This window comes from Helobdella robusta, assembly GCF_000326865.2.
Source record: "Helobdella robusta unplaced genomic scaffold HELROscaffold_74, whole genome shotgun sequence".
NCBI lineage: Eukaryota > Metazoa > Annelida > Clitellata > Rhynchobdellida > Glossiphoniidae > Helobdella > Helobdella robusta.
This window is the reverse complement of record NW_008705420.1, coordinates 181,252-207,137: the sequence shown is the minus strand read 5'-3', so window position 1 is coordinate 207,137 and position 25,886 is coordinate 181,252. Positions and strand designations below refer to the sequence as shown.

The 25,886-nt window shown below is 38.7% G+C and overlaps 4 protein-coding genes across 4 annotated transcripts; 3 read left to right on the top strand and 1 right to left on the bottom strand.

Moving 5' to 3' along the window:
• Positions 1–527: 527 nt before the first annotated feature.
• On the top strand, positions 528–4,581 carry HELRODRAFT_103893 (hypothetical protein). Its single transcript, XM_009031438.1, has 13 exons — positions 528–588; positions 696–841; positions 1,089–1,204; positions 1,381–1,540; positions 2,300–2,472; positions 2,561–2,699; positions 2,904–2,968; positions 3,188–3,273; positions 3,361–3,388; positions 3,490–3,587; positions 3,817–3,935; positions 4,032–4,370; positions 4,458–4,581. Exons 2-12 carry the CDS (start codon positions 722–724, stop codon positions 4,344–4,346), a joined length of 1,419 nt encoding a protein of 472 aa, XP_009029686.1. The 5' UTR covers positions 528–588; positions 696–721; the 3' UTR covers positions 4,347–4,370; positions 4,458–4,581.
• A 1,972-nt stretch (positions 4,582–6,553) lies between these two features.
• HELRODRAFT_89773 (hypothetical protein) lies at positions 6,554–12,127 on the bottom strand (the record flags this gene model as incomplete). The annotated part of the gene is made up of 13 exons (XM_009031420.1): positions 6,554–6,787; positions 7,027–7,164; positions 7,294–7,455; positions 7,530–7,678; positions 7,892–7,968; positions 8,108–8,212; positions 8,356–8,460; positions 8,617–8,726; positions 8,805–9,006; positions 10,904–11,077; positions 11,150–11,265; positions 11,624–11,769; positions 12,001–12,127. The coding sequence occupies 13 exons, from the start codon at positions 12,125–12,127 to the stop codon at positions 6,554–6,556; spliced, it is 1,845 nt and encodes a 614-aa protein (XP_009029668.1).
• Positions 12,128–15,415: 3,288 nt separating this feature from the next.
• Positions 15,416–19,248, top strand: HELRODRAFT_181648 (hypothetical protein; the record flags this gene model as incomplete). The annotated part of the gene is made up of 15 exons (XM_009031437.1): positions 15,416–15,568; positions 15,777–15,847; positions 16,313–16,383; positions 16,488–16,579; positions 16,673–16,715; positions 16,819–16,916; positions 17,061–17,309; positions 17,734–17,790; positions 17,873–17,950; positions 18,041–18,127; positions 18,216–18,296; positions 18,585–18,637; positions 18,715–18,778; positions 18,853–18,927; positions 19,006–19,248. 15 exons carry the CDS (start codon positions 15,416–15,418, stop codon positions 19,246–19,248), a joined length of 1,515 nt encoding a protein of 504 aa, XP_009029685.1.
• Positions 19,249–19,786: 538 nt separating this feature from the next.
• HELRODRAFT_194331 (hypothetical protein) lies at positions 19,787–24,191 on the top strand (the record flags this gene model as incomplete). Its single annotated transcript, XM_009031436.1, has 11 exons — positions 19,787–19,830; positions 19,913–20,060; positions 20,615–20,708; positions 21,043–21,133; positions 21,370–21,558; positions 21,845–21,974; positions 22,057–22,117; positions 22,142–22,322; positions 22,475–22,576; positions 22,763–23,427; positions 24,114–24,191. The coding sequence occupies 10 exons, from the start codon at positions 19,787–19,789 to the stop codon at positions 23,022–23,024; spliced, it is 1,302 nt and encodes a 433-aa protein (XP_009029684.1). The 3' UTR covers positions 23,025–23,427; positions 24,114–24,191.
• Between the last annotated feature and the right edge of the window lie 1,695 nt (positions 24,192–25,886).

The window sequence follows — 25,886 nt, the reverse complement described above, 5'->3', positions numbered from 1 at the left end:
TCGGCGCAGCAGCTACCACCACCAGCAGCTCAATCGGGCAACAATTTGGCTGCTTCTAGAACATCTGTTTCAGTCCGACCTAAGCCATCTATAGGAAAGCAAATTTGGAGTATTAAAGGTTCGCAGGTTTTTTTAATATTGCCACATGATGGCGAGTTTCGAACTTGATACCTGCTATTTTTGAAACAAAAATAAATCCATGCTCGATGTTATAATTTGAAAGCGTCTGTTGGATATATCTTCATTAATGATGACCATTTAAACGTGCAATTTACGATTATTAAAATAAAGTTAAATTCAGAATTTTAACATGAAGTTTTGCCGTTCTTCGTATGTTTGTTTTAAAAAATTTTTTGTCTCTGCTGTCCTTTATATCTTGAAACATTCTGCTTCTCTTGGGTACAAAATGTCGTTTGATCTTTTAATTAACAAATTTTCATAATTTTCCATTTGTTTGTCCATTCATTTACATGAAACAATACAACAATATTCTAACAACGCGTGAACATCACACGACAGCAACTTTAGTAACAGTCCTAACACCAATCTTACTACTCCCAATTCCTTGCCTGTGGAGAGTGAAGGTGAGTCCGTCTGATTGGTTGGTTGGTCGGTTGACTGATTGGTTGGTCGACTGATTGGTTGGTTGATCTAAATATAACCTTTACCTTCTTTAAAAAAACGCACCCAGCAAGGAAGATGCGCGTACGTGATCCTGATAATGATCGTGTACTGGATGACCGAGGTGATCCCCATGGCAGTGACCGCCCTGATCCCAATCGTTCTCTTCCCATGGCTGGGTGTCATGGACTCGAAGGACATCTGTATAAATTATCTCAAGGTCGGTCAGGGTTTGGTTGGCTGGGGGTTGGTCATACCTGATTGGGTCATGTTGATCGCGTTAAATATTTTTTTGTTTTACTGTGAAAATGACTGACTGACTGAATGAATAAATGATAAACGAACGAATAAATGAATGCATGGGCAGATGGATGTACGGATAAGCTGATGATTTTACGAAGAAATGAGTGAACAAGAGAAAAGCAGATAAATTAAGGAATCTGAATAAATGATATTTTCCTGAGCAGGATGCGAACATGTTGTTCTTTGGTGGGCTGTTGGTCGCAGTGGCTGTTGAGAAGTGGAACCTTCATAAGAGGGTGGCCCTCAGGGTGCTCATGCTGGTCGGCTCCAAACCCAAGTGGTCAGTTGCTCGTGGCAATGTTATACTATGAACCGTATAATAACATTATCAATAACAATCGCGATTGTCTACATTTTTTGAAATCTAGCTTCATCTTATTCGGCACCATTCTTTGTGACCTCCTTCATCTTCATCATCCTTTCAACTACAGCCCACCACCACAACCACACACGCAGGATCATATTCGGTTTCATGGTGGTGACAGCCTTCCTGTCCATGTGGTTGAACAACACGGCCACAACCGCCATGATGATGCCCATCGCTCAGGCGGTCCTCACCGAACTCGATGACAACCGCAAGAAACAACTCGAAATAAAAAGAACTGAATCAAGAGTCGTTATTTCGCCTACCAACAACAACATCAGCAACAACTTCGATGAAAGCATCAACAACATCAACGACAACAACATCAACATAGGCAAGAACGCCAACAGCGGTGCAAGTGCGAATGCTAACTACGATGTATACTGTAGCGAATATAACAGTGATAACTTTGAGATGAGTTCACCGCGAGAAGAAGATGAAGGTAGTGAAGGTGGAGATGGAGATTCTATCATTTGCGAAGATGATAGGATGTATTCTGTTGTTGTTGATCCAACTACCGACAACATCAATATCAACAATGAATACAACATCAACAACAACAACGATCAACCCCCTCGACCTCCCATTGGCCCGCCACGACCCCCAATGGGAAGACCTCCTATGGCCGGCTTACCACGTCCTCACATGGGACCTCCTCTGCGGCCTGGCATGCCCCCTCCACCACCACCACCTGGAATTGCTCCGGGCGGAGTTCCACAGAGACCGGCACGACCAATGATGCCACCCCCTCCGATTGCCTCCGTGGAACCACCCCAATCACAACCTGCAACCCCTCCCCCACCTCCTCCTCCGGCTGCCCCTGAAGCTGCTGCTGTTCCTGAGGCTGCCGAGATGACGTCAGTGAATGAATGAACAAATGAATGAAATAATTATAATATCAACAACTGCGGTTTGAAATCGGATATATCTTTGTTATCGTGTCATTGAACACCGTTAACTTTTATTCGTTCACACTCACTCACCCACTGTCACGTGACCAGAGACTCGGAGAAGATGGCAGCCACCCTGGCAAGCATGACTCCGGAAGAAGTGGACAGCCAGAAAAAGTTCAGCCTCTTCAGGACGGCCCTCAAACTCTCCATCCCCTTCGCATCGAGCATCGGAGGGACTGGCACCTTGATCGGCTGTGGGCCCAACATCATTCTCAAGGGACAGATGGAAATGTTGGTTGCTCTGTCTCTTCGTACACACACGTGCAAACGCACGCACATGCACGCACACGCACACAAACATACACACACACACACACAGATTATATAGCACAAGCATGATAAACTTCACTTCCTGGCTGGTCATCGGCATGCCGGCCATGGTCCTCGACCTCTTCTTTGCCTGGGTCATCATTCTCTTCATCTTCTTTGGGTTCAGAGAAACTTTTGGAAGGAATAAGGTGGTGTGTGTGTGTGTGCGTGTGTGTGCGTGTGATTGGTTGGATGGCTGGCTGTTAAAGGATGGTTTAATAAATTGACTAGTTGGCTGGTTGGATGATTGGATTTTTATTAAAACATTAACAAAACTCAAAGTGCGAATGAATGAATGAATGAATGAATGAATGAATGAATGAATGAATGAATGAATGAATGAATATTTATAGGTTGAATCTGACGATACGGCTAATCAAGTCATCAAAACGGAGTACATCAAACTAGGGAAGATGACGTACGAATAATTCACGCCAATCAGTTAATCAACCAATCAGCCAACCAATTAATCATTTATCTATTCATTCAATTCATTCATTCGCACAACCATAAATGTATTCTAGACAACTGATAACATTCGCAAGACACCCACAACTGCCAGCAGACACTCTCCTACAAACGCCCACAAAACGCCTACATGAATCCACACATACACGGAATACAAATGACGAAACAGATTTGCGGAGATGGTAGTGGGCGCCAGCTTCCTCGTCCTGGCATTTCTGTGGGTGAGCAGGGAGCCCGAGTTCGTGAAGGGGTGGGGTGATGTAATGAAGACTGCAGTACCCCTTCCAACGACCACTGCCAACACTAACAGCAGTAACAACACTGCCCCTGGCCCCAAGAAAGTTAAATATGTCTGGTTGGTTGGCTGGCTGTCTGGTTGGCTGGCTGGTTGACGCTTATTTTTGCACAACTGTATTCACACACACACACGAACACACACATACACACGCCAATTCCTATTGAAAAACACAGTTTCGTGACAGACGCATGTGTAGCCATCACCATCTGCGTTCTTCTTTTCATCCTCCCGTCCAAGTTTCCAAACTATCTCTGCTTTAGACGAAGGAGAGGTTTGCATGGCTGGCACATCATGGGATGCATGCCTTTGTATCAACTATCAACCTATTCAATCATTTAAATAGCATACCATGACGCTTACGTTGAACTAACAACCAACCATTAATCATTATCAACTATGAAAACCGTTTGTATTTATTAATGCTTATATCAACCAATCACAAATGATGAACGACAACGAACTGATAGTATCTGTTAATATCAACCAATCACAACGGCTAGATGCAGACCCTCCGAAACCAGCTCCTCCCATCTTGGACTGGCCGACAGCCAACAAGCAGATGCCCTGGAGTGTCATCCTTCTGCTGGGGGGTGGGTTCGCATTGGCTGATGCTTGCAAGGTCAGCTTCATTCATTCACTCACTCATTCATTCATTCATTCATTATTTCATTCAATTCTTCTTTTGTTAAACCTTCCTCCACTATTTTTGTAACAGGTTTCGAAACTCTCCGAATCGATCGGTCAGTTCCTGATAAGTTTGAAGAACCTGCCCCAGGTGGTGGTCAGCATGATCATGGTCGTCTGCGCGTTCGTCATGACGCAGTTCACCAGCAACATGGCCACGACTACCATCATGATACCCATCCTGGCACAGATATCATCGGAGACCTGCATCAACCCTCTCTACCTCATGCTCCCCGTCACCATCGCCTCATCCTTCGCCTTCATCCTGCCAGTCGGCACTCCCCCCAACGCCATTGCCTACTCGTACGGGGACATCACTATTGTTCAGATGGTGAGCAGGTGCTGATGACGATGATGATGACGATGATGATGACGATGACGACGATGATGAGGATGGTGGTGACGACAATAAATCAGTCACTAATTATTCAACCAACCAGCCAACCAATCAAGAAACGATCACCAATTATTATTCAACCAACTAAACAATTACTATTTCGCTAGAGATAAACCGTATAGCGAATTTGCATGAATTCAGAATGTAGTTGATTCGAAAACCGAATACTAAAAAGCCACAAATTTGAAAATTTTTTTAGAATAGAAACAAACTATTTAGAACAAACAATAGGTGATTCACGCCTGTCCAACAATCCTTCATCGAGATAATCTTCAATCTCTTGTTCGAATTCAGAGGTTTTAATTTTAGCAGCTGTGCATGAGGGCCGTCATAAACTTTTTGATATTCACAATCAACGATTATCGTTTTGAATGCAAGTAAGGTGATAATGATGATTTGAACGAATGCAGATGAAGTGCGGGTCGGTGATGTGCCTCCTCACCTTCTCCGTCCTCATACTCTCCATCAACACCTGGGGCTACTCCTTCTTCAAGTTGGGGACCTGGCCCGATTGGGCTGGTAAGAAGTGCGCGCCGAAATGAAATTGACGGTGAAGAAGATGACGATGCTGGTGACGATGCTGGTGGTGGTGATGATGATGACATCGATGATGATGATGATGATGAAGACGATGGTTATATTATTATCTTTCAAGTTACACGTGTTTGTTGTTAGTTTAAATTTTCAAGTTTTTCATCATAAAAAGAAGATGTTTATTGCAACGCTGAAAAAAGTTTCAATTATGAAGCGTACTCTCCACTCGATTCCGAGGCTGTATTTGTTTTAAAATTCATCTGATTCCAACTTTAATCGGACCCCTATGAGAGGTCATCATTCCTCCAGGCGAAATACCATCAGAATTAAAATATTTTGGACTTGTATAAAAAGCAATTTAAGCTTGCTACTATCATCATCATCGTCATTATTATTATAATTTATTGTTATTATTATTGCCTAAATACTACACATGCTTGTAAGTAAATATTACATACAAATATTCAATTGTTTATTTATTATGCATACATTAGCATTATTTAGGATCATATTTGCATAAATTATATCTCTATCTCTGTTCTCATTGGATGGCTGCATTCAGATGTAATTAATAATTTATAAATCAAGCAATGAATATTGAAAATGAGATCCCTAAGTTAAATAGATGTGATGATGATGACGTGACGATGATGATGATAATACTTTCATCGATTAAATTATAATTTTTCTCTGAAAATAACATGATAGTAGATGGGCTCATTAACGTAAAATACTACATTTAATTAATTGATTAATTAATTAATTGATTAATTATTCGATCAATTAACATCATATGCTATGATGTGGCGTGTGATTCAAGTCAATGTAAATATGTGATGTGATGATGTAATGTTAAGTGTTGTAACGATAAGTGAGGTAATATTAGTGTGACGTCACCTGCATTACCTATATACCTACCCGCCTACCTACCTACACAAATAGCAAGTGATTGTCAGAATGTTAATAGGATGGAACAGCAAGAATGTACAGCAAGCCGATTGTAAGCATCAACAGTATCATTCATATCGCCATATTTACAATTTTTTATATAAATAAAGCATGTAAACTTACGAGCTATGTATACTTGCAACGTTATATAACGATAAATGTTTGTGTGCGTATGTGTGTGTGTGTGTGTATACGCGTTCGTTGGCATTGTTTTAAAATGGAATGGTTAAAAACATACATGTGTACAGTACATACAGATACAGATATCGGGCAAAACTGTTTGTCGCTAACGATGTGAAGCACAAAATACGTCCAAATTTAAAGCAGGTATCAAACTTGATTCAAAATGATAAACAGAAGCGACGAAAAAATGATCGAGGTGCAATAAAATACTCGTAAAAAATACAAACTCCAAAATGAATACATCTATATAATATTCAATAAAACAATTTAATAACAAAACGTGGACAAACGAAAATAACAATCGTCAATAAACCAACCAAAGAATTGCTTATCGACCAGATATTAATCCACCAATCAAACAACAGACACCTAACAACCCACCAATCAAACAACAGACACCAAACAACCCACCAATCAAACAACAGACACCAATCAAACAACAGGCAACCAAACAGTCGACCAATTGGACTAGAACTGCAGAACCCGCACATCTACACCTCGCTTTTGTTAAACTGCAACAACGATGGTGGGGTGGAGGTGGTGGTGGTGGTGGATAAATTGACGAGGTCTTTCGACATGACCGATGACGTCAGAGAGGTAGAAGAATTTTTGATGTAAGCCCACTGTGGGAAGGTGGAGAGATCGAAGTAGGAGTAGCCCCACGTGTTGACCGCCAACTGGAGAACCACCAAACATAACACGGTTAGCGGTATGCCGGCTATCACCTGATTGGTCGGTTTGCGAGTTATTAATATTCATGAATTTCTTGTTCTCTTTCCATAAATATTATTATTAAAAATGTTAATTGAATGCCTGTTTTGATGTTTGTGTCGTCGTCGGGTCCTCAGTCGTGGGAATTTTAAAAATAATTTAAAATAATTGTTTGAAAGTTTTAATTAAGATCAGGCTGGGACGAAGATAGTCTCGGTTTTGCATGACTCAACTTCTCGAAAACTTCACCAACCATGTCCTTGATTTTGATGTCGCCGTGCGCATACACGATGGCGTTCGGAGGTGTCGACACTGGAAGGATGAACGCAAAGGACGCGCAAATCGTCACCGGGAACATTAAGTACAATGGGTGCACGTGCACTAGTTCGGCCTGGCAGGTGATGACGATGATGATGATGCCGAAGAAGAGGATGATGATGATGGTGATGATCAAAAAAGATGAAAATGATAAGAAAGAAAAGAATGGGAATAAAAATGAGAAACCAAAATGGCAACGGACCAGTTCGGCGAGTATGGGCATGAAGATGGTGGCGGTGGCCACGTTGCTGGTGAAGGTGGTGAGGGTGATGGTGATGAGGCAGAGGATGACGCTGATGAGGAAGATGGGCAAATCTCGAAAGCTGATCAACATCTCGCCTATGTGGCCCGATAAACCGGAGTTCTGATGTGGCGTTGTGACGTGATGTTGACAGTTTAGTGTAAAGATAAGTAAGGTTATTTGCAAGCAGGGCATACCTTGCAAGCGTCTGCCAGGGCGAATCCACCCCCCAACAAAAGTAGGACACCCCAGGGCATCTGCTTGTTCACGGAGGACCAATCAAGAAGGGCGGTTGACGAAGACGACTTGTGCTGATGATGGTGCTGGTTGGTTGGCGAGTCCTCGTCTGCATAATTTGTTATATTCTATGTTTAATATTTTAAAACTAAGTGTTGTTATTCACCTTTCACTAGGAAATTTGAAATATCGAAAGAGTTTCGACAAGCTGATTGTTAATAAAATTCACGGTAATTTGCGATCAGTATCAACGGCGTCAACCAGATTTCAAACCCGCCCCACCCCCACCCCCCACTCTCACCATTGGACCGCCCACCACGACAGAAGTCAGGCAGACTGCTCGGAATGATGAAGAGGAACACTGAGATTGTTATGGCCACACTTGCGTCTGTCACGTAACTAATTTGCATAATTTATGCACATATAATATCATTTTGAGTATATGGATGGTTTATTTATTCATCAGTTAATTCGCTTAGTCGTTCGTTCGTTCGTTCGTTCATTCGTCTACTCAGTCTATCCACTAATCCAAACTAACTCATTCGGCATGAGACTTCCCCAACCTCGCACGAACTCAGGTTCTCTCGAGAGCCAGAGACCGGCCAGGACCAGGAAGTGCAAGAGGACTGCTACCTCCGCAAAGCTGGTGGGTGGATGGGTAGATGGATTAATGGATGGATAGATAGATGAATGGATGGATGGATGGATGGATGGATAGATAGATAGATGGATAGGTGAATAGACAAATAAATAAATGAAAGAGTGAAGGAAAGACAGCAGCAGCACCTGATGCCACCGAGCCTCCTGTACTCCCTGCGAATGACGTCGGCTGCCGTCTCGATGTTCGCATTTGCCTCCTCCTCTTTGGTTGATGATGGACGGAAGGAATTTCTATCAGAGAATGAATGAATGAACGAACGAACGAAAGAACGGAGATTTTAATGAAAAAATAGAAGATAGATGAGTCGTTGAACGGTTGAATGAAAGGATGAATCTGTTAACTAATTAAACAGAGAATGAAGAAGAAGGAGGACAGGAAGAAAGAACCTGGGACCAAGGAAGAGAAGAAGCAGCCAGAGCCAGGCGAGCACGAGAGCCAGGAACATGTTGGGAAGTGCAAGAACAAACCAGGAACTGAAGTTGATGCCCGCGTTGCCCTTGTACAAACTTGTACAAAGTTAATATGCACGCATTAAATGATATCAACATAAGATTCTACATCTTTTAATCATCACAGAGCAATCTGGAAAACAAACTAACGAATCAGTCTGGCCCTTGAGAACGATGTTTGGTCCCGTGCCTGTCAGTGTGGCAGTCCCTCCGATGTTTGCGGCATACGCGATGCTCAGTTTGAGGGCCCTGCCAAAATTTTTGAACTGCCGATCTTTTGGAGGTGCGTCCGGGCGGTCCTCACTCATCGACTCCCCCTGCGTTGTGCTGGTCGGTTGTTTGTATCTTTAAGTATTTGTGCCTATGTCCATAGCAAAATAACAACAACAAAACAACAACAACAGCGCAGCATAAAAACAACAACAACACAACAGCAACAAACTTGTTGCCAGCGCTTGTGTACCTCTTCCTCTTTTTCTCACCGTCAGATAAGAGTAAGACGCTGCTCGGGTTCTTTGGCATGCCTGCGTCTGACATGACGTTCAGTGTTGCGCTGCTGTTGTGGTTGTCGTCGTCGTCGTCGCCTATTATTATCTTTACTGGCCCATTTTTCGTGCTGGTTGTTGTTGCTGTGGTGGTTGTTGGTGGTGATTTAGTTGTAGCCGATGTAGTTGCGACTGATGCAGATGTTGTTGGCAATAAAGACTTGGGTGTTGTTGATGTTGTTGACAGTAATTTCGATGTTGATGATGTTGTTGGTTGCGTAGTTGTTGTTGTTCGTGAAGTTGATGTCGTTGTTTGTAGTTTGGTCAGCGAGTGTGACGAAGATGAAGAAGATGGCGATGAGGGTTGTGACGATAACGATGATGATGACGTTGTTCTCAGGGGATCGGTAAATTTTACGCCACCATTTACACCACAATCACCATCTTTGTTTTCATCATCATCATCATCATTTTTATCATCACTTTTTCCCCCACCACCGGCCTGAACATCACATTCACCATCAACGACTCTCTCGTCATCAACCCCTTTCGAATCGAGTTTAATCGATTGAACGTCGTTTGAGCTATCATTATCAAGAAGACTTGTATCTTTATCACCATCATTATCATTGTTATTATTATTGTTATTATTACAATTTTCATCTTCATCATTTTCATCGTGTTTCTCTTTTACGCTGAAAACATCCTCACAAAATTTTTCATTAAAAGTCGCATCATCATCACCACCTTCATCACCACCACCACCATCATCATCATCTTTTTCGGTGGCGTCGATGAAATCGAAGCTGAAATCATCATCATCACCATCAGCAGCTTGTTTCCTGAATGGATTCATGCTTCCAACATCAGCATCGTCATCATCACCAGCTTCTTCATCATTATCATTACCATCTTCACTTTTTACATCTCTAGTGACGTCATTTCCACCACACTGTTTATCATCATCTCCATCATCATCATGACCAACATCAATAGTTTTTTCATCACTTCGCTTCAACCTAGTTTCTAGACCCGTCTTTAACTTCCGTTCGGGAAATGTGACGTCAGAGACGTCTACTTCCGGTGTGGAGTCAGGTGAAACTTCGGGGATGGGCGGTTGAGGCGTGAAGTGCAATTGTCTTGTTGGAAGTAGAAGATGGTGATCTTTTATGACTGATGGCGACAACGACGATGATGATGATGAGGGTGGTGGTGGTGGTGGTGGTGATGTTGATGCTTGGATCGGCGATAAAGAACGATCGACAAACTGTTTTTGCTGCTGTTGCTGCTGCTGCTGTCTGTTAGATGTTTTCTTCCTCCTCGCATCACTGACAACTTCCGTTTTTGGCTTCCGGGAAGAAAATGAAATTGGTTCGTCATCATCGTCGTCATCACATGATTGAAGGTCACCTTCCATCAAGGTCAGGCAGGTTTCGTTCTTCGGGATTCCCGCGTCGTCTCTGGAACTTTCCATATTTCTGAACATGATGCAACTTTCGTTTTGAGGAATTGCCGGAAGGACGTACCTGCCCCCTGTTGCTTCCGGCGGAAGTTGGTTTTCGGAATTATCGGAATCGGAATCGTTATCTTCGTTTGTTATGCGGATCTCCAGCGGAATCTGCTCGGCTGCTTGATCGATGAGACGATGAAAGTTTCCAAAAATTTACAAAAAAGCAAATGCTTCTTAACGAGGTTGGATTTATTTTAATAATTAATACCATCGAAGTTCCCGGCGGCACAGACCTGCAGCGTTGTAGGGCAGAACGGCGTAGGAAGCTTCCCTCACCCTCTTCCTGTGCTCGCCCAACTCTCTGAGGACGGCGTGTGCGATCGGGATCATCATGGCGGTTGTGGCCGTGTTGCTCAGCCACATCGAGAGGAAGGCGGTTACGTTCATGAAGCCGAACATGATCCTGTGCAGTTGTTACGCGTGTTTGCTCAAATACCTATGAAAATAATTAAAAAAATATAAAACTTGCAATGACCAGCATGGCTTGGAGCCGACCAGCATGAGCACCCTGAGGGCCACCCTCTTATGAAGGTTCCACTTCTCAACAGCCACTGCGACCAACAGCCCACCAAAGAACAACATGTTTGCATCCTGCTCAGAGCAACAAACACACGCGCATTTAGAGGTGTTCTAAAAATATTTTCTAATTTTCTTAATTGAAAACTTTTCGAAATATACAAAATGGATCGTGGATTCACAAATCATTTGAAAAATAGTAAATCTTCGTGGTTCTACCCCTTCTAGAAATGTTGGAAAAAAAATTGATGTCTTCATATTCTCGTGAGTTAATCTAATAACTCCGACAGAAAATCTTTTTTGAGTTTCATGTTGTCAAGAGCACACAGATTAGGTTCGTAAAATATTGAACTATACAAAAACTCAGTGAGATAGAACCTTCAACTTGAAATTTCACAACCACCAATAAACAATTAACCCAAATAACAACCACCTTCAAATAATGTTCGCAAACATCTCTGGAGTCCATGATGCCAAACCAGGGCATGAAGACGATGGGCAGGAGGGCAGTGACCGCCATAGGGATCACCTCGGTCATCCAGTAGACGGCCATCACCAAGATGGCGAATGCGCATTTCGCTGCCTGCTCAGTGATTGGTTGGTAGGTTGGTTGGTTGATTGGCTGATGGATGAGTAGATGAAGACTCATTAATAGATGGATGAATGACAAGATGGACTGACAGACAGGGATTGATGGATGGCGAGATAGAATTGAATCATTAAATTTAACTTAAACGATACAAATTGTAAGCTTGAAAGACGAACAGAGCACATTTCAAAAGTTTAATTGAAATTTTAAAAAACTACAACCAACTTGCGTTGAATGAACGATCAACACGGGCGATAATAGAAGAGGTGTTAGTATGGCCACGATGTTTTTTCGGTACTTCCACAGTTGCCAACGTATCGGCACATCCCTGTTCCTCAACTGGGGCATGCTTCCCTAATTACATCAGTCGAGTTCCTTATTAGTTGGTTGGATTTTCATTAGTTGGTTAGTTGCCGATTAAATTGATTGTAAATAGGTATATCTTAGATGGATGGACGGATGAATAGATGGATGGATGAATGGATAGATGGACGGATGAACAAATTGGTGGACGGACAGACGAATGGATGAATGAGTGAATGAATGAATGAACTTTATTTTGGGGGTAAGCAAGAATACGTAGTGCGTTCTTTTTCCGTATAAATCAATACTGCCAGCACCAATGAATGTATATGCGAATGTTTGTACACCATCGCATACGTTGGTAAATGTGTGTGTGTTTGTATGTGTGTCTGTTTGTATGTGTGTGTGTTAGTCTGTATACTTGTGTTGTATTTCAAGTACGGGAGGTTGTTTACTGTGTGTTAATGCAGGTGAGTTTTATGGCCATTATGATTGCTTCAAGTATGGCGTTTCTATCAGTTGTTCGTTTGTATCCACAACATTCCTGTATTAATACGCACCAATTTTGTTTTTGTACATTTCAGTGTGTGTGTGTGTGTATGTGTGTATGTGTGTGTGTTGTGTGTTTGGACGTTAAATCTTAATTCGTGCGATATTTTGATATTTGTCGCTATTTTAATTTAATAATTTATTCCTTTACTTCTTTACTTTCAAATTTTTAAAGATTAAATGTTTTTTTGGAATAAATTTTAAAATTTAAAAGAAGCGTTAACGTTCAGTCACATTTCAAATCAATTACACGAATCGTTTCTCAGCTTGTCATAACGTACAAATGAACAAACTGCCAACCAGCCAATCAACCAACCAACCGACCAACCAAACAATCAAACAACCAACCAACCGACCAACCAACCAGCCAATCAACCAATCAGCCAGCCAACCAACCAACTATTCAATCCATCAACAAAGAAATCAACCGACTAACTTCGAAACAACCTCAGTCTATCATTCTGAAGGAAGTGCTGATGTTGATGGTACTCGTCTTAATTTACCTCCTAACAAATTTTAGCATCATTATTTATTGGTAAAAAGTAATTTAATAGTAAAAATTCAGAAAAAGTTTTAATGAAATTTGATGGTACTTCTTCCAATTAATAACTTCTTAAATTTCTGTTATGAAAATGTTTGCCTAGCGTCACATAACATAGTTTAATACTGTTTAATATTGTTTAATATTGCAAAATATTGTTTAATGCTATCTAAATGTTGTGCAATAAAATTATTTAATAATGTGTTTGTCATTTCGTATGTCTGTAATATGGTGGAAAAGATGGTTGGTTCGTCGTTAGAAGCATGTATGTATGTATAAACTCGATGTATATAGGTATGTATGTATCTATGTATGTACGTACGTATGTATGTGTGTTTGTATGAATGTTTGTATGCATATATGTAGGTAAGTTTGTATTTTGTTGACATTGGAGCATGTGTAGAAAACATAAACATGTATTGTGTGCATTGTCACTGAATATAAATATGATAAACACACAAGCATGCTGGCATTCATGTGTGCTCGTTTGCACGCATTCCAGATTCAAAGCTAGGAAGTTCACCCCAGAAATAAATGATTGAACGAATGAATACATGAATAGATGAATGAATGGATTGATAGATGAAGGAATGATTGATTGAGTGAATGAATGAACAAATGAATGTAAGCGAGAGAGAGAGAGAGAGAAAGAGAGAAAGATTTTTTTTGTGAAACCAGTATGGATAAGTTTTGAAAGAGATCAATGCAAAAAACGACGACGGACGACAACAATCACTTCATCAACAGGGTGAAGTAGAAATGAATGAATGAATGAATGAATGAATGAATGAATGAATGAATGAATGAATGAATGAATGAATAAACAGATGGTTACAAGAATGAATAAATTATGGAACAAACTACTAATGGATGGATGAACGAATTGATGGATGGATGGATGTATGAATTGAAAGATAAAGTGACGAACAAACAGATGAACAAATTCTCAAACGTAAAAATAGATAAAATACAATTGTTCCAGCCTGTAAATATTCTTATAAAACAATTGAATAAATCAGTCTAGAAATTAATGGCTGGTTTATGAATAAATTATTCAATATTTTATAACTAAATGCCACCAAAATAATTTATTTCAATAATTTGTACGCCAGGAAAGCATAAATACCTCCAAATTTTACTTATTCTAAATGCATGGCTGCCATTTTAAAAATGCCTTGCAGCGAGGCAGCAGCAAACAAAACGCACCCAGCAGCCTTAGATGGCCACAAAATGTCTGCTGCTATGGCAACCACATACATATTCACATATTTTTACATTTTAAATTATGGCGGGTTTGTGTGTTTGTGATTGATGAGATGGTCATTCGTCAGATTTGAGGTTTATAAGTTAGCGATCGCACGAAAGTCAGACATCAGCACCATCACTTACGTGTCCTAATTTAATTTATTGATTGACTATGAAAAAAAATGTTTGCTCAGGTGCGTGCTCTTCGGAGTTTGTTAACATCGATTTTTTAATTGCTACGTTCACCATCGCCATTCACTAATTCTATCCGTTTATTCATTCATTCATTCGTTTTATTCATTCGTTTGCTTCGTTCTGTTTTCATTCGTTTATATTTATATAATCTACAATCTCGAAAGCCTGTTCTCATATTTACAATATTATTATTTTTATATTAAAATTTTGAGATGGTCATTAAGTTGAATATGAAGTGGGTGTGTGCGTACGAGTGCGTGATTTGTATGTCTATATGTGTGCGTGTGTGGGTGTGCAGTTCAGACTGGCTTCCAGCTCAATGTGTATCTATAAAAGCATTGTGTCCTTCCAACTTTAGAGATGATGATGTTGCACGTTGTATGCATGCGTCGCTTATGTTTGTATGACATGCAAAGTGAATGCATTTATTTTTGTTCTCTCCTGAAAACTGAACGGTAGATTGAGCGTTCAGAAGCTTGTGATGTACAAAACTTTTAATTTGTAATGTTATATAACTTTCATGAATCTATATTTTTATTTTAGCACATGCTTTGTTCATTGTTTATATGTAGTTAGCCAGTCAGTTAGTTAATTACATTGAAGGAATGCTAAATTGAAAATATTTTGATGACTAGCACATTAATTTAATAAATATTTGTTACTTAAATATTTGTTACTGAAATGTATGATGGTTTTATTTGTTAATGTTTAATTACTGAATTTATAAAAGTATAGTAGCTTAATTCAAGTTAGATTAGTTAGAAATAAAACTTATTTTATGTTTAAAACGTCATCCAATTGAAATGGCTAGAAGGGAGCTGACTGTCATCAAAGGGACATTTTTATTGACTCTGTTGTTGATATTCTTTGTGGCCTGCTATGTCCATCTTTTTGGTCAGGAAGCCAGTGAATGTGACGGAAATGACGTCATCATCAATGCCAAACTCTCCTTCCATGTTTGTGCTGTTTAGTTTGATTATTTTTAGCTGGTTTTTTTATAAATTAAAAAAAAAATGTGTTTATTTAGTTCATACAAGTTTGTTGAACTTTATATGATTGGATGTTAAGCTTGTTTAAGAAGTATATGGTTAATTGTGGCAAATTAAATGCTTTTTTTTACGTATTTAATACTTTAATATTAACATTATTTAATTTTTATCATAGAAAATAAAGTTGGCAAGTTCCATAACAGATAAATTCCCTAATTATAAACTGTTTTACTATGGGAAGGAGGAGTTAGTCATTGCGATTACCGTTGCTTATTTATTATCGTTTTAATGTTGCTCATTTGGATTTGATCCATGTGCAAATATGTAGAATTAAAGTCATTAAGCACTTGTAATGCCAAATATTTAGTAGACATCATCACTGGGTATGTTTTTTTGGAGTGCAATTATGTACCAGCATGACAACACCCACTAATCATTTTCACTGTTGCTTATTCTCTATTTTTCTTTCTTGTCTAGTTGGTGTGAGTTCGTTTCGTGATCATCACCATCTTTCATATCATCATATGATTTCATGAAGTATTATTTTATCAACACTAACTAAAATGAGCATTCATCGCTATTATCGTCGTCATCATCCCTTCAACGCTGTTTCATCTTTATAAACTATAAATAATGATACATCAAGTCTGTAAATAAATAATTATGAAATATAAATAATAAAAGTTGAAAATAAACTAACTCCTGTGGTAGAAACGATTTGAGGAAACTGAACGGTCAGCCCATATTATTCATACCTGGTCACTCTGGCTCACATTTGGATGGTGAGGAATATTCTTTGTAATTTTTATCATTCATATATTATTATTATTATTATTATTAATGTTTATTATTTTCGTAATCGCGTGATGAATTTTGTTCAAATCAGTTGCCGGCCTGGGGTCATCCCTGCATAGAATAATTAAAAAGTTGAAGATAACCACCTTTCATTTTGATGTCTTTGCTCTTGATTTCAATCAGGTTGGCTATGAAATAATTTATTTGAATTATACAGTGCATAATAATTGAATAATATTAATAATTATATAATATAATTATTAAATTATATTGAAGGAGCTGTCAGGATTTTATGGTGGGGTTATTAAACCTCAGACGGGTCTGTTGTTTGTCACTCATATTTTCTTCGTTAATAATAATATCATTAATTATTGTAATTATTATTAATGTTAAATATAGATAATATAATTACGTTTTAATAGAATTCAGCCAGGAATGCATAGACCAGGTACTGTTGTTGTACAGCTCTCGGAATAACAACATCAAGCCAGAGTCTGTCGTCATTATCGGCCATCACATGGTTGGTGGGGGGTAGTGGTGGTGATGAAGATGATGATGATGATAGTGTTGATGATGATGACTCTGTAAGAAAAATAATTCTCCATTATAATTTTTAATTGAATGCTCTAAAAATGCCATGTACACATTTTCATCGATCAATCAGGGTGGAATAGTGGCTAGATCTCTCTTCTTATTGGCTAGTTTTGACAGGTCGTCAGTGCAAACCATTGTCACGTTAGCCACACCCCATATATTTCCACCAGTAGCAGTCTTCGATTCGGTGATGGCTTCCGTGTACACGAATGTTAATGAGTACTGGGCCAAAAAGATGTTGGATGCTGTGGTGTTCATCTCAATTGGGGGAGGAGTCAATAATTTGATCGACAGACAACAATTCGCGAAAGTTGATAAGGTGAATATGAAAATAATCTTATCAAAGTGATGAAATAGTCAAGTTTGTAATTCATAAAGATGGTTGAAATAACATGATAAGGTTGAATCAATTATTTGCAGTACATGCACACCGACAGTACGTTAATGGCTCAGGTAGGCATTGGAAATTTTTTTTAAATTATTCACTCGAATCATTTGATTATCATTCAGTCAGTCGTAACGGTTCTGAATTAAAATAGTTTTTATGAAACTTTTTGTTCGATTTTCTTCGCACATGTAATGAAGACTTCATCCTCTCCTCGGATATGGACGCATGTCTGTTATAACCAGATGATGAAGTTAGTTCTCATCATTGTCTCCATCATTGTTGTCGTCAGCGTATTCATCGTGATCAGCATCTCCAACAACATCATCTTCTTTCGAATTCGTCCAGGTGCAAACAGGTGGTCACCGAGCTAGCAAGAGCCCTGTATGACACTGTCGACAAGAAAAGCAATAGGGTGAGGGATTGCCACCTTATTAATATTCATTAGGTAGATCAATTATAATAATTTATCAATTAATTCATTAATTTTCAATAAGATATCGGCAGACGCGAGCCACGTGCACAGCTCATTTCAATATCATTTCGAGAAAAATTCTGGGCCCGTCTATCAAAAGGTTTTCATCCATCCATCTAGTCGCAATTGAATGAATGATTTGTTGAACGAACGATTGAATGAATGAACAAACGAATGCATTTATGAACAGATGAACTATGACCTAATGACCAACATTGAGGTCAGCATTCCTTGGAAGGTCAAGAAAAAAAAGACGTTCAAATTTGTTGAACGAAATGTTAGTTGTCATCATCTTCACCATAACCATAATCTTCTTCATCTTCTTCGTCTTCATCATCCTCATCACCATCATAACCACCATGAAGGTATCGGCAGCATCGTACGTCGTCATGACGATGGCGAAAGTGAACGCCCCCAACTACGGCTTCCTGGCGCTGACCAATATCGTTGGATGATAATTTTAGAATTTATGAATAAATTAATGGGATGAATGAGGTGAAGAATGAATGAATGAATGAGATTTTTGTTCTTTATTCAAACCGCGCACCACACACATGGTGTGTGGTAGTCTTTGAGTTTCGGGCAGGCAGTAATCGAACCAGGTCATCGCGTACTTGCACGGAAGATGGCACTTTCACCGACTGAGCTAACGCGTTAACCACGAATGAACGAACGAACGAATGAATGATTGAATGAACGGTTCAATGAATGAATAAACGAATGAATCTCCACAGGATGATCCGTCATGGGTGGGGGCATGCACTTTGAATGGCAAGGAGGTCAAGTGGTTAGATCGATCATTCATTTTTTTCATTGCTCCATGTACTGAACAAATGAATAAGAATGATCCCTATTTGTAAACAGTAAGCAGATGGGCAACTTCGCCAGGTATGCCAACCTCATTCCTCCCACCAATCTTAATATCAAGGTGATATTTTTTGTTATCATCGTCGTCGTCGTCATCACCTCATCATCATCTCCTCCTCCTCCTCCTCCTCACAGATGGTGATGTTGAATTCAGATCGCTTGGACATGTTCACTCACTGGATCATCAGAGTTCCACACTCGTCACAACCAGTAAGTTCGTCACCACCACCACCATCATCATCATCATCATCATTATTATTATTATTATTATTATTATTATCCTGGTAGATGTTGATGATGATGGAAATGTACAAGCTGTCGAACCGCACGACCACCCACCGCGTCACATCTCTTCATGACGTTATCCTCTCGCCCATCCAATCGTTGACCGAGGATAAGATCATCATCAACACCACACGTTCCTCTCACCTCTTCTACAACATCTCTCTCTCCGGCTTCGTCAGTATCTTCCAAGCATACACCATCAAGTTCAAATGTGTGAGATGTGGAGGAAGGAGTGAGGGTGAGTAAGAAGATGCTTCTCTCTTTTGTTTACTCTCATTCAGTTTCATGGGAATTCTTTCGAACTTTCTTCATTTTCATGGATGTTCATCCTTCGTAGTGTAATGCAGATTTGACAAAGGAGTGTTTAACACGAGCTAAGAAGAAGTGAGAACAAGAAGACGATCGTAAACCGATAATTTAAATTGAGACTTATGTATTAAGTGCAAATATTAAAAATTATTCTATATTTTATAGATATAGGTAGGGTTGCGGTTAGGGTTCTCTCCGCGGTGTTCAACAGCGCTCCTCAATAAATTTGGCAAACAAATAGGCTTTGACTGAAAAATCGACTAAAAGTTGAATGTGATAAGCTTAAAAAAGGTCGTCAGTCACACTACCGCGAATCTGTCTTAACCCCCCCCCCGCCGTCAAAATTGTGGTCCCCCCTCGTGAGGATGTTGTGGATGAATGGGGGTGCTGCAGTGTTGAATGTACAAGTACTTACATATATAGCAAGCAGTGACATGTTGTTTCAGATGCGGACGCCAATACAACAGTCTTCAAGATGCATGTTCCCTGGTCGAAAGAACATAAATATCTCTCCGTTCCGTAAGAATATTTTTCATCATCATCATCATTCGTATCATCTTCGTCGTCATCATCATCATCGTTATCATCATTATCATGACAGACGTGGTGAAGATGGAGAAATGATAATGATGTTGAACACCCCTCAGCCCGACGATACAGATGAACTCGTCCAAGTGCACATGTACTTAATGACCCGATGCACGTACCGAGTCTCTATTGCTTACCATTGGAAGGGTACCATGTCACAGGTCACTCATTCATTATTGCATTCATTCATTCATTCACTCATTCATTCGTTCACTCATTCTCATTACTCATTTAATCACGGTTTTAATTTTTATTAGAATCCTACTAAATGTTCGACCTCAGCCAGTTTCGGCCAAATAATCTCCTTTCGGCCAGAGTTAAACTTATTTTCATAAATTTTTAAAAAGTATTTCTTTATTTTTTCAAATTATTCTTTAAAAAATCAGAATCTGACAACGCAGAAACTGTAAATATTTTTCATGATAGTTTGTGTTTCAGCTGGGAATAGTAAATAAGTTAAGTGGCGTAAAGCCTCAGGAGTTAGCTTGGCCTTCTTTTATTCATTCCGTAGCTTAACTTGAGACCGACCACGGCCTCACTGACTTGACTATAGTAAGTAGTCTCCAACTCAGCCGAGCCCAACTGCACTCCACAGTCCCATCAACTTGCGTCAGTTCACGCTTTCATCGTTAATTTGTTTTATCGTTATCTATACATCCATCTGTTAATGGATGATGAGGATGACACAAACGTGTGCACACACACGCACACACAGGTGATATCAATGTACATCTTCCAACTACCGACATACATCTTGCTGCAAGTTCTCATGGTTCTATCATGGCAACTCATGATGCTCGATGATCATCGTTCGTTCGTTCGTTCGTTCGTTTGTTCGTTCGTTTGTTCGTTCGTTTATTCGTTCGTTTGTTTGTTTGTTTGTTTGTTTGTTTGTTTGTTTAGTATTTCTATTTCGTGTTCGTCTCGTGTTAATCTGTCTCTGTCTTCTCTCTCAGTCTGTCTCTTTGTTTCTTTTTGTTCGTCTATCTGTATGCATGGTTTAATTATGACAATATTAAAGACAGAGATATTTGATGATATTAATAGCAGTGATGATAGTAATGAATGAGAGAAATGATGATGACGATGATGAACTGATTAAATAAATTCCCTCCACCAACCACCTGCCACCACTTCGAACAGTGTTCTGCCCAGACTTCTCTGCAGCGCATCTCACCTGGGCACAACCTTACCGAGTTGGTATCGTTACCATGGTCGTCAGATTCATATTGAGGTTGCTGGACGCTGATGCTGATGATGATGGCGGTAGTGGTGACGAGAATGATGATGATAATGATGAAGATGTGAGTGATGACGGAAAAATAGTTGACTTGACAAAATTAGAGTGGCTTGATGGCGATAGCTCTCGGTGATATAAATAATCAACAAAACACAAAACTTCACACTTCAAATCTGTGAGAACGATCAGCAAAATAGAAACTAGCACAAAACCACAATTACCGCCGCCAGCTATTCAACAGACGACAGCAGCCTTTCATCGAAACTGGGCCTGCCCCTTGATGACGTGGACACCCTGGATTCGTGGGGGGCGTGGAACTCTTGCATGCCCCTCCTCCTCTACCTGCTCGCTTATGGCATGGTCGTCTTCCTAGGCAGATTGATCGATTGGTTGTTTTTCAGTGTGGCAAGTTTTGCTGGGTGAGTTTGTGGGGTGGATGTTATATTTTTTAAATTTGATCTCGCCACCACCATTTTTTGCTGTTTGGGTGCGGTCCATGCAAGAAGTTATTTTCTTTTATTTAACAATTTTTTGTCTTCTAACTAAAAATGCTGGCAATTCGTGTGAAAATTAAAATTTGTGAAGCAGGGTGGTGGTCAACCAGTTCGCGAAGGTCACAGATGCCTTGATTATTGTTCATCATTCTTTTACTCATCATCATATTCTATTTAATTCTTTTTTTAATATAATTTCACTTGTTTCAAGGAGCAAAGAAATGACGTTTCCAAGATGTCGGTTGTTGCAGTATGCTATGTTGATATTAGGATTGTTACTAGGTTCTTTGGTCTGCGGTACTCTGGGTATTTTTGCGTCTATGCTAGTATTTGTTATGCGGGTATGTTTCACTTTTTATATTTCCTCTTCCTCATTATGACGTCATCATTTAGAGATGCTTGCCCATTATTAATTACAACTAGATGGTGGCGAGTGGCGTGGGGGGCAGGACTGAACAACTTTATCTCTACTCACATCTATCATCACCTGCATCATCATCATCACCTGCATCATCATCATCATCTGCATCATCATCAACAAAACCATCATCATCATCAAGAGCTCCATCATTGTTATCATCACCGCAAAAGAACAAGTACAACATCAGTTTCACCATCTTCCTCCTCCTTCTCATCACATTCTCTCTTAATTCAGTTCCTCTACTCCAGTGGGCTTTTAATCTCAATTGGTAATCATGGTGATGACGATGATGATGATGACGATGATAAGATGATCAGAGTGTTTATGATAATGAGGTATATTTCAATAATGATGATGATGACGACAACGGTGATAATAATGAGTGACGTGGTATAAACGTTCAACCAATCAAAATGGAAGGAATTGCTGGACCCTGCCCGAAGACCCCTCGAAGACCATGGGATTGTTGGTTGTCATGGCGACCATGCTCTTCGTTTATGCTGATTTCCCAATTTATGACAGGTTGGATGCTATTTGCTCCAGTCTTCGTTGCCATCTTCTTAATAAATCATCGCCATCTTCTGTCATTATCACCAATTTATTTCATCACCTTTCATTTCGTCGTCGTGCCATTTCATTTATCTTCATCATCGACCATTTCAACATCGTCATCTTCATCATCGTCGTCATCATCACTTTCACGACCAGTGAGTTGCTGAGTGTAGCGGGCATGATGACGTACGTCTGCTGTGTCCTTCTGCCTCTCTACGCCACCATCAACATCTACCGACTCAACTATTTCCTGGCGGCCATCTTGTTCTTTGTGGCTACTCCCGCCTCTTTTGTTTACATATCCAGGAAGTACAGACTGCCAGATGAATGCGATCAAAGATCAAAAGTTGAAATTAGGGATGGCAACTATTCCACTGGCCCTGAAGTTGGTGAGGATGGAGATAAGAAGAAAGATTGAGTTAAATTAAGCATCGAAAGGTTGATGAGGACCTTGATGATAATAAAAATGAAAATACTTAAATAAGATGATGTAGTTAATGATATTTTCATCACGTTTTTAGCGTTATTTGTCATAACGATATAATTGTTGCAATAGTTTGTCTGCATGATTTTTATCATGTTTTCCATTGACTTTTATGCCTAGTCTATTCATTTATTTGAGTCGTTGATCGCTGTTGTGCACAGGTCTTGTATTTTTATTACTTTTTTCAAATGATGTGTGTTTCAAATGTGTTCATTCAAATATTTTGCATACATTTTTATGATTTATTATTTCAATTAGCCAAATTTTTATTGTTACGTAAAGTTTGTGACAATTTGAAGAGTTATATTTGAATAATCTTAACGTTCAATTGACTGTAGTTTCGTGTATACTGTACAGTGTACATGTTGGTGGGTATGTTGGAAAGTATGAAACATATACTTAGGACCATATAATTAGAATAAATATAACGGCCTTCGTTCATTTTTGACGGTCGAACAAGGAGCTTACTTCCGGAGAGAAATTGGAGGGTGATTTTTTATCGCCCAAGTCAAAAGTTACGATCGTATATTTACTAATTTCGGAATATTGCTTTTATTTAAAATTTCAAAATGTTTTAAAAGGTGATACTAGATGCTGTTTTAGGATAGATATTGCTCTATGACGGTTAAGTATCTTTTTGCATTTTAAATAAAAAAATTTTTTGTGAACCACCAACAACACTTAAATTGTATAGCTACGAAAATGAAAATTTACTTAAAAACTAAGTTATTGTATCTGACACGAAAATTAGTACAGAAACAAAAACGAAAGAATAAATGACAATATAAAAATGTAAACATTGATTGAAAGAGTTTATTCTAATTATATGGTATGGGCAATTCGTTGCGAAATCGTTGGAGGAAATGGTGTCAACAGTAGTTATTTTACTGCATGGTAGTTAATCAGCCGGTATAAAGGTTATATTCAATTCCTATCAAATAAATTTGACAAAATATACACAGGCAGAACTAAATAAAGAAATAGACATATAGTTATAATACATTTATAATGTTGTATTTACACATTCAAATTGTACAATTGTGTTATGGTGTAGTCTCAAATTATTTTAAATTCTCTCAGAAAATTTTAAACGTTTTACTACACTATATATACTAGTTATTTTTATCAACAATTTAAAAATTTTATCAATAATTAAAAAAAAATTTCAAATTGATTTCATTGCGATATCACTAACGATTTTTGTGACCTGACTGATTAAAAAGCATCAAAGAAAGTTAAAATAGGATGGAGAATTTGTTATATTGGGATATTCGTTTTAAAAGCGAGCAAAATTTTAATATAAAAGCGCTTATAAATCTATGCATATTGGCTCAGCTTGGCTTGGCTCGGCTTGGAATCGGATGTTAAGCAAGGTGTGGTCTTAAACTATTTTGAATTCTCCCCGAAAAATTTGAACTGCGTGCGTACATATATAGTAATAGCTACTGTTGTTTTTTATAATGAATTTATGCATATTGGCTCAGCTTGGCTCGGCTCGGCTTGGAATTGGATGTTAAGCAAGGTGTGGTCTTAAACTCTTTTGAATTCTACCCTAAAAATTTGAACTGCGTGCGTACATATATAGTAATGGCTACTGTTGTTTTTTATAATGAATTTATGCATATTGGCTCAGCTTGGCTTGGCTCGGCTTGGAATTGGATGTTAAGCAAGGTGTGGTCTCAAACAATTTTGAATTCTCCCCGAAAAATTTGAGCTGCGTGCTTACATATATAGCACTGATAACTATTGCTTTTATAATGAATTTTTATTATATATATATATAAATTGACTGGAATCCATGTATAAAAATAATTAAATTAGATTATGTTTATATGAAAAGCAATATAGCAGATTCAACCAGCCAATCAGAAAGTTTCGAAGGCGTTCGTTCGATGACTTCAATTTAGTACGGTTAGCCTTTGGTTAAGACTGTATAATAGTGTAGTACATACATTAAATAAGTTTTTTATTGATGTGAATGATTGAAATGATAAAAATGTATGGTTGAAACGAGTATAAATAGGAGCTGAAAAAACGTTGAAATCAGATCAGGCATTTCTGCCTCGCTCGAGTCGGAGTGCCTGATCTCATTTTTTTATATTTATATTTTTTTAATTTATTTATTTTTTATTTAATTTTATTTTATATAGAGTTATATAGAGTTATATAAAGTTATATAGAGTTATATAGAGTTTGCATGTCTGTGGTTTGTGTGTTTGTATGTTGCAATTTATTATATTTTACGTGGGTTCTATAGCGGTTGCTCATACATACATACATACATCATGTTTGTTGGTGTGGTAGTATTTTATGTTCTGTTTTACTCCTTTTTCTCTTTCTTCATGAGTCTTGAGTTAAGTTAATGAAGCATAGGTAGGTGAGGTAAAAATTAATTTATTATATAGGTAGGCTAGGGCATAAGGTAATTTAGTTACATAGGTAGGTTAGGGTCTCCTATTCTTTTACTCTACTTGGTGGTGTGATTTTTGTTTTGTGTTTTTTTTTGTTTTGTTTCACATGATACATTCAGCAGGTACGCGGTGGTTCCTGGTTTTAGTGGGATTTTTATTGATTGAATGTAGTAGTATGCATGGTTATATAGAGTTATATAGAGTTATATAGAGTTATATAGAGTCTATATAGATTTATATAGATTTACATAGAGTTATATAGAGTTATATAGAGTTATATAGAGTTATATAGAGTTATATAGAGTTATATAGAGTTATATAGAGTTATATAGAGTTATATAGAGTTATATAGAGTTATATAGAGTTATATAGAGTTATATAGAGT

Coding starts and splice junctions, on each gene's coding strand:
- HELRODRAFT_103893 (XM_009031438.1), top strand. CDS start 722: ATGATCGTGTACTGGATGACCGAGGTGATCCCCATGGCAGTGACCGCC. Junction 842..1,088: donor TCTGTATAAATTATCTCAAG/GTCGGTCAGGGT, acceptor TTTCCTGAGCAG/GATGCGAACATGTTGTTCTT. Junction 2,473..2,560: donor CTCAAGGGACAGATGGAAAT/GTTGGTTGCTCT, acceptor ACACACACACAG/ATTATATAGCACAAGCATGA.